Source organism: Papaver somniferum, chromosome 9 (genome assembly GCF_003573695.1).
Source record: "Papaver somniferum cultivar HN1 chromosome 9, ASM357369v1, whole genome shotgun sequence".
Lineage (NCBI taxonomy): Eukaryota > Viridiplantae > Streptophyta > Magnoliopsida > Ranunculales > Papaveraceae > Papaver > Papaver somniferum.
The window spans coordinates 56035486-56046940 of NC_039366.1; the positions used below are offsets into that span (position 1 = coordinate 56035486).

An 11455-nucleotide genomic window follows, 5' to 3' on the forward strand; every position below is an offset into this window, starting at 1 on the left:
TATTCGATAATCATAATATGTGCCGAACCTAGCACTTTTACGAGGTTCGGCTATTGCGATATTCATATTATGTGCCGAACCAATACATAATTCTTACCCCAATAATTATCAGGAATATAAATGATCAGGTTCGGCTTATATAATACTTATGTAAATAGCCGAACCATGTACTACCAAAAGGTTCGGCGCTTACGATTTTCTCAATATAAGCCGAACCTAACATAATATTTCTTCCGTATCACACAGGATCAGGTTCGCTCATTATGACATTTTTAAACAAGCCGAACTAGTTGGTTCGGCTCATAATAATAACACTTTCAGCTTTCCGAATTGTTCATTAGTTGTCAATATCCAGGTGGGTTCGGCTGATATATTAAGCCGAACATATTCCAGACTCGCCGAACCTTAGTGAAAAAACAACAAATTTTTTATGATTTTAAGCTACAAAAGTGAGATTAAACATAAGATAGAAGTGTACCTTCCTCATCCATTGAATCAAATACAAGTTTTTTTCTCATTTTCCCCTTCTCCAAAAAAATCTAACTAAATAATCTTAAAACTAATCACTAATCAAAATTATTTTAATTAATCATTTGTATTAACACTCCTAAAAGGGCAGATTTGTCATTAAAAAAAATTTGGTTAAGGGGGCTTCTGATTTTGTTATTTCATATCCTTTTTTTGTCTTTATTAGGTATCCAAAATCAGGGTTTTTTTTTCCTTTTTGCTCCGGCCGGTGATACACAGTAGCACATATAGAAAGATTTTTCTTTTTTGGGGGCCCTTCAATTCGGGGGCCTTAGGCGGCTGCCTATGTCGCCCAAGCATTAGGTGGCCTGACCACCACCTATAAATAGTACCATCGTCAAAAAAAATTATAATGGCAAAAGTTAAAATTGTGTAAGGATAATACGAAGGACATATATGTAATTTTATTAACATATTTAACTGTGAGTCACCATTTAACTACCTTTTTAACGAAAGCATGATCATTTTGTTATTAGTTTGTAACAGTAGGATGCTTTTATGAATCGGGTCATAATACTAAGACTGATTTGTACATTTTCTAAACAGGGCAAGTCCCAAAAGATGTCAAAAGCGGAAACTATATTTAATATTTATTAATTAATCCGATGGTTGAAACTCAACGACGATAAAAATAGAAGTTAATGAGGAGGACATTATCTATCAACACTGTTCCGTTAGTTAAAAAAGAACAACAAAAACAAACAGTGAATAGTTAATATTCAATTTTCTGTTAGATTTTTTTTCCTGAAATAAAATAACAATAAAAAATAAGTTAAGTTTTATCTTTTGATTTTGTCTGTTTTTAGGTTTTCTCGTTAATATTTTTTTATTTTTCTCTTGCGAAAACTAAAACCGATTATTTCTTCTTTCAATTCAACGAATGAATGACAATGAACCGATCATCAGAAATCCACTACTTTTGATCTAATCTGGATGCATTCCAGAAGATCACTTGCAGATGGTTTCGGTGATTCTTATTCATTTCCTTCGGATTTCTCCACGATTTCATTCCAAAAAGGTATCCATCCCTTTTTCCCCTGTTCGTCAATTCTCTACACAGAATTTGAGCCAGATCTTATAGAATTTAGAAAGCTTACAACTTGATGTTATTTGGGTTGGAAAATTTTCTCTTTTTTTCCTTGTGTTAAATTTTATTGATTTATTTGTGATATTGTTATCTTTTTAGGGTTTTTGTTTGTAGCAATTTGATTGATTAGGTTGAAATTTGGATATAGAATGAATTTTTGGATTTAATTTTTCAGGTTAGAGTTAATTTGGAAGGGAAATGTTAAACAAATTTATAAAACGTGGGCATCGGAAAGTTCCCAAATCAGATGCCAATGAGGCTGCTTATGCGGGTCATCGGAGTTCTGGATCCAATGTTACCGTAAATCATGCTTCTAGAACTACGGTTGCTTCTTCTGTTGCCAATGCTCAGCAACAAGGTGGTGGTGTTGGTGCTGGAGCAGGAGGCCCAGCACCAACGCCTGCCGCAATTGCTGCTGCCATCCCAGGATCATCAGGAGTTGTTGAATTTCTTCCATATTTTAAAGATGTTCCTTCAGCAGATCGTCAGACTTTGTTTATTCGTAAGCTAAACATATGTTGCCTTCAATTTGATTTTTCGGATACATTGAAAATGATCCGGGAAAAGGAAACCAAGCGTCAAACACTTATTGAGCTTGTGGAATTTATTCAATCTGGTTCTGGGAAGATTAATGAAGCGTGCCAAGAAGAATTGGTAAAGATGGTTTCGGTAAACATATTTCGCTGCCTACCACCTGCTTCTCATGAGAATACAGGTTCCGAAAATATTGATCCAGAAGAAGAGGAACCTTATCTCGAACCTTCATGGACTCATTTGCAGCTTGTGTATGAGCTGCTTCTTAGGTATATTGTATCATCAGATACTGACACTAAGATTGCTAAGCGCTATATTGATCATTCATTTGTTCTGAAAATCCTTGATCTGTTTGAATCAGAAGATCCCCGTGAAAGGGAGTATTTAAAGACAATTCTCCATCGTATTTATGGGAAGTTCATGGTTCATCGTCCCTTTATAAGGAAAGCAATTAATAATATATTTTATCGGTTTATATTTGAAACCGAAAGACACAGTGGAATTAGTGAGTTGCTGGAGATTTTAGGGAGCATAATAAATGGATTCGCATTGCCCATGAAGGAGGAACATAAGCTGTTCCTTGTCAGGGCTCTTATTCCTCTTCACAAGCCAAAGTCTATCTCTATGTATCATCAGCAGTTGACATATTGCATTACCCAGTTTGTCGAAAAGGATTACAAGCTGGCGGATACTGTTATTAGAGGATTATTGAAGTATTGGCCACTGACGAATTGTCAGAAAGAGGTTCTTTTTCTAGGGGAACTAGAGGAAGTGCTGGAAGCAACACAATATTCAGAGTTTCAACGCTGCACAGGTCCTCTATTCAGACAAATTGGTCGCTGCCTCAATAGTTCGCATTTCCAGGTTTGATACCAACTTATGCTGTCGTACTGCTCGTACGGTATCATGTACTTTTATGCACCATACCTTGGGTATTTAGCGTTCACGGTACTCTATAGTCAATATGCGTTGTCATCTAACCAGTAACTTTCAGGTCTATTTCCGTAGATTACATTTCCTGTCAGTAAATTAGCCAATGGATGAGCTCTCGTTTTTGAAATTGTGCTACCTCGCTGTTATAATGCGGCAGTAGTTTTTAGATTTATGTGCTTCCGCAGTTGTGAATGATCCCGTTTTCTAGTCTTGTGTGCCTGGTTGCCTTCAAGTTTTCTAATATAGGATTTTATTAAGTATGAACTTGAATCAGACATGATCTATGGTTGTTCTTCTTTTTGTCTGAGGGATTTACATTTTCATCATTTTGGCTTCTGTATCTTGAAAAGTAGAAAATGGTCTCAATCCAGCTCGGTTGCAAGGAAGAGGCAGCCACAGAGGCCACTAAATTTAGATACTCTAGGGAATAGTGCTTATATAATTGAACCCGCTATATACATTCCAGTTATTGAAGCTAATCTTGTGCACACATGGTTGACTAGGACGTATATGGTTGGTGCCCAAAACCTTTAGATATGCTTAGGATTACGTGACCTTTTCAAAACTTAAACTATCTTAGGTTTTTCCTCATCACCCTTCAGAGATACCAATGAGTTTTCTGTTAATAACCACTGCACAGTAATTCCGTTTTCATATATTCCTTGGTTCTATCTAGCTTCTGCTGCATATAATGAATAAATTGCCTCGTACATATCATATCGTCTCTAAAATTATTCATTTCGTTAAACTTAGCAAATATAACTGACAGTACTTCTACAGCTTTCAATAAATTCCTGAAACATTATGAAGGGGGCATAGAGGAAGTTGTAGTTTCTTAAGGAAATAAGGAAATGAAGAAATTACAGACTTCTATCTGAACATTACCTTTTTCATATTTTCTGTCAACCAGTAGCTAATCTGAAGCTATCCTGGTGTAGGTTGCAGAACGTGCACTTTTTCTTTGGAACAACGACCATATTGTGGGATTGATTGCACAGAATCGAAGAGCGGTGCTGCCAATTATCTTTGAAGCACTGGAGAGAAACATACAGGGGCACTGGAACCAAGCTGTCCATGGGTTGAGTGGAAATGTCAGGAAGATGTTCCTGGAGATGGACTCGGAGCTGTTTGAAGAGTGTCAGAGGCAGTACCAAGACAAAGAAGATCAAGCAGTAGGATTAGAAGAGCAACGTGAATTAACATGGAAGAGACTGGAAGAGATGGCAGGAATCGAGGTAGAGGAGGTAGAGGATGATGATGACGTTGATGATTGTGTTAATGATGATGAGAGTGATGGTGATGTCGATGTTGATATGGTTAACTGATTAAAATCATGGCTATGGTTTAATTAGTTGGTCGGGTAGGTTCAGCCATCCGAGTAATGTAGGATGATGAGGAGGCCTATTTTGCATCTCCATGACCGAATCATTGCCGAGTCTTACTCTGCTTTTTGATGGTAGTTCTTTTGTTTCCTTCTTTTTATCTGCCCGTCCACATCATGGAAGACGAGAAACTCGAAAGGCAGATGAAAAGATAGATCCCGAGAGAGACAGAGACAGGGGAAATCAAAGATGTAATCTAGAATTATCTGAAAATCAGAAAATCATGTGGATAATTATGTTTGCTTGTGAAGATTATTTTTTCCTGCTAAAGAAAAAAGCGTTAATTTGTTTATTCTGTGCCTCTTTTTTTTTTTTTCCTTCGAACAACCGAAACATTCACGCCCATTTTCTATGGTTTTCAGGGGCTAATTTACCCATTTTATTATTTCTCTTATCTCTTTAGCTATTAAAGTATTTACTTATTCCTAATCTTTCATGCTTAGGAATGTATACATGTATAATGTAGCTAGAATTGGATTTATACATAAAAATGTAAGCGGATGTCTCCCAATAAATCCTATCAATCAATGAAGAACTTTTTGTACTTGGACTCCTTGCCAGTAGTGTTTAGATCAACAAGAAAATAAAATTCCAAGCAACGAGAAAAAGAAAAGAGTCAAAGTAATGTTCTCGTTGCTCAGATTTATAGCACCTGAGGTGAAGGTGCCGTTGTATTAAAATATATATATATAAAAAATGCGGTGAGCGTGGATCGAACACTCGACCTTCAGATTTTCAGTCTGAAGCTCTCCCAACTGACCTATCCCTCTTAGATGCTGTAGTTTGTAGACTACTCGGAACCAAACGGAAAACTCAATATTAGTGAGGTGGGGATTTGACTTGACAGTATCCGTCAAGCTCAACGAACACAAAATCCGGTTAGGGATTAGGAAATTCAAACTTTCTCAGCCTCTAAAATCCCCCCCTCTCTTTCCTCCTACCTTTTTATATACTACGGAGTATTAAAGTAGAAATTAAGATTTGTGAACAAGATTATAAATTTTGAGATATAGAGAGAGTAGATAGAGTTAAGAGATGTCAAAGAAGGGAGCACTACAGAAAGATGTACCATGGAGAGCAAACCCAAATGGTGGAAAACCAATTCCTAAAATCCATCACTCCCCACTTCTTCGTATTCAACAAAACCCTAATTCTAATTATGCTCTTGCTGTCATGAAGCATCCTGATCCTATTGGGAAAGGTTTTGCAAGTGAAGCTACAGTTGAAGCTGCTGGTCCTGATTGTCTTGTTCCTGGTCAGATTACTCCGATCAGATTACTTGGTCTCAAGGTATATCTCTAACTTTCTCTCTTTAGAATTTTTATATATTCATTGTAGAAATTCTCATGGCCTTTCGATGTTAACAGGTTTGGCCTATTGATATTAACATGAAGTTTATGGAACCTGTGGATAAAGAACTTAAAAACCTCGGCAGGGTATGTATATTCTTTGTCTTTCTCTATTTTTCACTACTACTTCAGTTCTTATGCTATGGATGAACTGAATTGCATGTTTAAATTTGAATGTATGTTGAGAACGCCTGGGGTACATTAACATGGTTTGTTTCGGAATAGTGAAGTTGTTTAAAGTAGCTAAATCTATTTTTTTCTGGTCAATTGAAATGATAATCATGATAGTGTTATTGTTTTTTAGGGGATGTTTTTATTAATCATTAGTCCTGATTGGGAATGAAAATGCGGGTTTTCCCCCTATGGTGATTGCATGAGTAGATTTAGTGAATGACAGATCTTACTTGCTTCTTGTGGACTAGTTAATGGTAATCCGTTGCTAACCGGTGAAAGAAAAAGTGGTTTCTTGTGCTCTTGGTAATAACATACCAGTAGAGGTTATAATCGTTGTTGGAGACAAGCTGTTTGCTGTTAAACTTGTCAATCTTTCTGATTTCTGTCGACAAAATACTAGTGCCCTCCGCATTTAAAATTCTGGTTTCAACTTATACAACCTTTGCTAGTAGGGTTATTTAACTATGCAGTTTTTACCATTATTTTTTCAATATAATGTGAAGTAACCTTCCAAGCTCAATAGCATCTTCAATCTTCTTTGTCGCAATTTTTGACCAGTTCTCTATTTATGTGACCTGTAAGCTTTTGTTCTTGTTGCAGTTTATGGATTCAGCTCTCAACCTTATGAATGCATCATTTCAAGATCGTTAGGACCTTATGTCTTTCTTCTGTCAAAAAGCCGGAGCCTCATCAATAACTTGTTCATATAAGCAGAGTAATACTTATCGAGAAGATCTCCTTGTGTTGTGGTGTTGATTTTTGGCCCTAAAACTTTATACATCCATGACGGCCTTGAAATCTGTATGTTCTGTTGCGTAATTCGACGTTCTGCACAACTTTTCTATGAAGTTTTTTTTTCCTAATAATGAACGTCTTCTACTCTCTTACATGTGAAATACTGTCTTCTCTGGTTGACTGTTGCAATTGTTTGCTTAAGTTATAGATGTTCTGCTACTCCACATGAAAATCATATTTTAAAGAAGATCAATCGTGAATACGAGTCTGGAGGGTATCCTTGTGTTGCTCATAACTTGGTCAAGTTCTCTTTACCGTGATAACCACTTGGTATTCGGTAGAGGGATAGGAGTCAGGAGAACTGTAACTGGCATTATTTTCAGAGGTCACTTCGCTGATGTGCTGGGTGCTGTATAGGTACAGACGCCCAGTTACTAACTTCACAGCTAAAATAATGCCTATCATATTGGGTCTCCGGACTGGTAATCCTGCTAGGAAGGAGAAATGCGAGTCCTAGATTTGAAATGGTGAAGGATATGCCAATATCTTCATTTTGTTTTCTTCTCAACCTAGTGTAGAAAAGCTGATTTCCCTGATGACTCTGAAAAAGAATCTTTACGTAAAGTCCTCTCCCTTTTAACCATTGAAAAGTTACTGTTATAATCTTATAATCTTATGATTTGTTAACTTCTGTTTAGGCCAATCCCAGTGGGAATGAGCTAAAAACTAAAATCTATGAGCTATGTGAATAGGCAAACCTGGTTTAGTGGTCTACTGTTACATGCCCAATTCACGGCTTTCAGTTTCCTTGGGACATGACCAACAAATACTCTGTGGTTCAGTGAATCAACTTCACCCACAAGTGATGCTGTCGTAAGTGCAACTAAATTAAATCATTTATTTCCACACAATTAACTGGTAATATAATGGAAGCAAGGATCGTTCTCGCGAAGAGCAGTGAGTTTTAGTTGTCAAAGTGTCATAAAAGGGGTTTTGTTTTAGATTTTTAATCAAAATAAATAATCAAAGCAAATAAAGATGGGTTATAAGCAATAGAGAGAGATGATCGAGGAGTCTTTCGTTACTAAACTGTCAATGAGTTATTTGTCTACTCGTTAATCATAGATTATCACCAACCGTGTAATAACAACTAACTTAGTGTTACGGATGCAGATCCTCTGTGACCAAATTGCTCCTATCCCTCTATCCCCGCCAATCACAAAGGAACACGTGTTAATTTTAAAATTAAGTTTAAGTTAAATATATTTAAATTCAAAATAAAAGATAAACTAAAAAATAACTATATTCTTTCCAAAATAGGATCTTCATATTCACAGACGCAATGCTTCACGGCTCGATTCTTGGTCCTTGGAAGAAAAAAAATCCAAAGAAACTAGTATGATATTTGAAAATCTTGCCACTGATTTGGAACAAAGCGCCTGAGACTATCAGTTAGGATCTTGGTATCAAGGTAAAGACACAACTAGTTGTTCTCCCTTGGATGAATGGGAGAGAAGCAAGACTCTCTATTTATATTACAGTAGGATACAAAGGTATAAAAATAATGCATTTACACATAATTACATGGAAAGGAAAACAAGAATATTTTCCATAATATCAGCATAATCTTGTTTCCATATCTCGGCTAGGTTTCCTGTTGTGGTTTGGATCTCTTAGCTGTAGATGTCGACAAAATATCCTTGACTTGTGCCTTACCTGTAGATGTCGACATAATATCCTTGACACGCCCCCTCAAGTGAATATCCTTGTCAACAAGATTGAGCCTTTCTCGTAACAAGACAAACTGTGGAGTTGATAGACCTTTGATTAGGACATCTGCAATATTATCTTGAGAAGAAATTATTCTCACAATAAGCTCCTTCTTTGAGACCATGTCACGAACAAAGTGAAAATCAATTTCCACATGTCGATTGCGAGTATGGAACACCGGGTTGGCTGTTAAATATGTAGCACCAATATTATCACACCAAAGAGTGGGAGGAGAAGCTAAAGGAATGCTCAGTTCACGAAACAATGAGCGAAGCCAAACAACCTCTGCTGATGCATTTGCAATCGCTCGATATTCAGCTTCAGTACTCCATCTCGAAACCGTTGGTTGCTTCTTTGAACTCCAAGATATAAGATTATTACCATAGTATATCGCATAACCACCTGTAGACTTACGATCGTCTAAAGAACCTCCCCAATCTGCATCCGTAAATACAAAGAGCATTGGAGGAGAATTATGATAAAACTGTAGCCCATAAAAGACTGTATGCTTTAGATATCGCAAAATCCATTTGACCAAACTCCAATGTTATGTGGTTGGATTGTGCATAAATTGGCATGCTTTGTTAACAACAAACGCAATATCTGGTCGCGTTAGTGTTAAATATTGTAGCGCTCCCACCGTGCTGCGATAAAAAAAAACATCTTGAAATGGTTCTCCACAATGCTGAGTAAGACGAGTACTAGCTTCAACTGGAGAAGAAATGGGCTTCGTATCTTGCATTTTTGTTCGAGTAAGAAGGTCAACAGTGTATTTTTATTGCGAAAGAACCAACCCCTTTGCATTTGATGTAGCTTCAAGACCCAAAAAATAATGAAAAATACCCAAATCTTTGATTGCAAATTCACCTCCGATAGATGCAATCATTTGAGATACAACAAATAAATCGTTGCCCGTCACTAATATATCATCTACATACACGAGAAGATAAACAACCACCTTACCTTTTTGAAATAAGAACAATGATGGATCAGTTTTGGATCCTCGAAAACCAAGTGTTAATAGATACTGGCTTAAATAACTATACCATGCGCGCGGAGACTGTTTTAGCCCATAAATAGATTTCCTTAGTCTACAGACATGAGTAGGGTGAGAAGAATCAACAAAACCCGGTGGATGATTCATATAAACCTCCTCCTCCAGGATTCCATTTAGGAATGCATTATTAACGTCTAGTTGTCGAATTACCTAATTTTGAGATACAGCAAGAGCAATAATTGTACGCAATGTAGTAAACTTCACTACGGGACTGAAAGTTGTCGTATTATCAACCCATATTGTTGGTTAAATCCCTTTGCGACTAATCTAGCTTTATAACGAGCAACCGTTCTATCCACGTGGTATTTTATAGTAAATACCCATTTATTTCCAAGAACATTCATTGACGGAAGCTGAGGAACTAGATACCAAGTCCCATGTTGAATATGAGCATTAACTTCATCTATCATAGGATTCCGCCATTTTGGAGTCTTGAGAGCTTGAGAAGCACATGTCGGTACAATTTCATTATCTTGGTGCACTAAATTACTGTTGAGAACAAGAGGATAACGACTTGCTGCAAATACTTTCTTTTTCGAAATTCCAGATTTTGAACGAGTATGCATACCTTGAGATGTACTGGTAAAAGTAGGTAGTGAAGGTGGTACGACAACAACTGGCTCATTACCGGCACATGTGTACTTTCAGGTTCCATAAGTGCAGGTTGTTGTACATGTTGTTGAGAAGTAACCTGGACAGGTGAAGCTTGATTTATAGGTGGAGTACATGTGGACGGGGTTGGGGATAAACTTGGTGTGTGGTTACTGGGTCCTTGAACTTCTGATGGTACCATAAAAGTTGGAAGTTGTACAACTTCATTTGTCGCGGGTGGAATAGAATTAATTACTTGACCTGCAAATGGAAAACAAGACTCATCAAAAGTAACATGTCGAGCAATAAACAAGCGCCTCTGTGTGGGTTCATAGCATTTGTATCCATGATGACGAGAGATATTGCCCAAGAAGACACACTTTATCGACCGATAATCCATTTTATGCTTGTTATAAGGACGGATATAAGGGTAGCACGCGCATCCAAAAACTTTAAGAAATTTGTAATCTGGAATTTTACCAAATAAGACCTGAAATGGTGATGAGTTCTGTAATGTAGGAGTGGGTAACCGATTAATTAAGTATACCGCAGCTTCAAATGCATGATCCCAAAACTGAGTTGGTACTTTAACATGCGCCATTAATGTAAGTCCAGTATCAACAACATGTCGATGCTTTCTCTCAACAACACCGTTTTGTTCGTGTGTGTGAGGACACGATACCCTGTGCTCAATCCCAAACCGAGCAAAATATTTTTCTAGTTTCTGAAATTCTCCTCCCCAATCAGACTGAACAACCTTAATGGTGCACGAAAACATGTTTTCTACCATTTTCTTTGAACTGCTCAAAAATTCGAAAAACATCTGATTTGAAAGTAATCGAGTAAATCAAAGAATACTTAGAATAATCATCCATAAATATAACGTAATACTTAGAACCATACATTGAGATAGTAGGTGAAGGTCCCCAAACATCTGTAAAAATTAAATCAAGAGGAGCTTGAGAGATGGATTGAGTCATTCTTAATGTTTGTCGATGACTTTTACCTAACAGACAAGCTTCACAAAACTCTGATTTCCTACTGTTACTCACAGGTAACTTATTCTTATTTAAAACTTCTTGAACTATTTTGTAGGTCGAATGCCCCAGCCGGTGATGCCAAACTTCTTGTGTTGTTCTCTCTCCAACTCCTATGAATACCTTCCTTGATTGACTAGATGATACTGATGTAGGAAGGTGATATAAACCATCTTTACTCTTGCCTGCTAGTAGAACTTTCCCCGATGTACGATCCTTTATATAGAAAACATCAGGATGAAACTCAAAGTAAGCATCGTTATCTCGAGTAAATTGTC

General features: G+C 37.0%; 2 protein-coding genes across 2 annotated transcripts; both read left to right on the forward strand.

Annotated features, from left to right (window-relative positions):
• Positions 1–1336: 1336 nt before the first annotated feature.
• LOC113314233 (serine/threonine protein phosphatase 2A 57 kDa regulatory subunit B' beta isoform-like) lies at positions 1337–4756 on the forward strand. Its single transcript, XM_026563013.1, has 3 exons — positions 1337–1546; positions 1791–3013; positions 4021–4756. The coding sequence occupies exons 2-3, from the start codon at positions 1814–1816 to the stop codon at positions 4405–4407; spliced, it is 1587 nt and encodes a 528-aa protein (XP_026418798.1). The 5' UTR covers positions 1337–1546; positions 1791–1813; the 3' UTR covers positions 4408–4756.
• A 566-nt stretch (positions 4757–5322) lies between these two features.
• LOC113314234 lies at positions 5323–6975 on the forward strand. Its single transcript, XM_026563014.1, has 3 exons — positions 5323–5754; positions 5832–5900; positions 6588–6975. The coding sequence occupies exons 1-3, from the start codon at positions 5500–5502 to the stop codon at positions 6636–6638; spliced, it is 375 nt and encodes a 124-aa protein (XP_026418799.1). The 5' UTR covers positions 5323–5499; the 3' UTR covers positions 6639–6975.
• The last annotated feature ends 4480 nt before the right edge of the window (positions 6976–11455 follow it).

Coding starts and splice junctions, on each gene's coding strand:
- LOC113314233 (XM_026563013.1), top strand. CDS start 1,814: ATGTTAAACAAATTTATAAAACGTGGGCATCGGAAAGTTCCCAAATCA. Junction 3,014..4,020: donor TCAATAGTTCGCATTTCCAG/GTTTGATACCAA, acceptor ATCCTGGTGTAG/GTTGCAGAACGTGCACTTTT.
- LOC113314234 (XM_026563014.1), top strand. CDS start 5,500: ATGTCAAAGAAGGGAGCACTACAGAAAGATGTACCATGGAGAGCAAAC. Junction 5,755..5,831: donor TCAGATTACTTGGTCTCAAG/GTATATCTCTAA, acceptor CGATGTTAACAG/GTTTGGCCTATTGATATTAA. Junction 5,901..6,587: donor AACTTAAAAACCTCGGCAGG/GTATGTATATTC, acceptor TTCTTGTTGCAG/TTTATGGATTCAGCTCTCAA.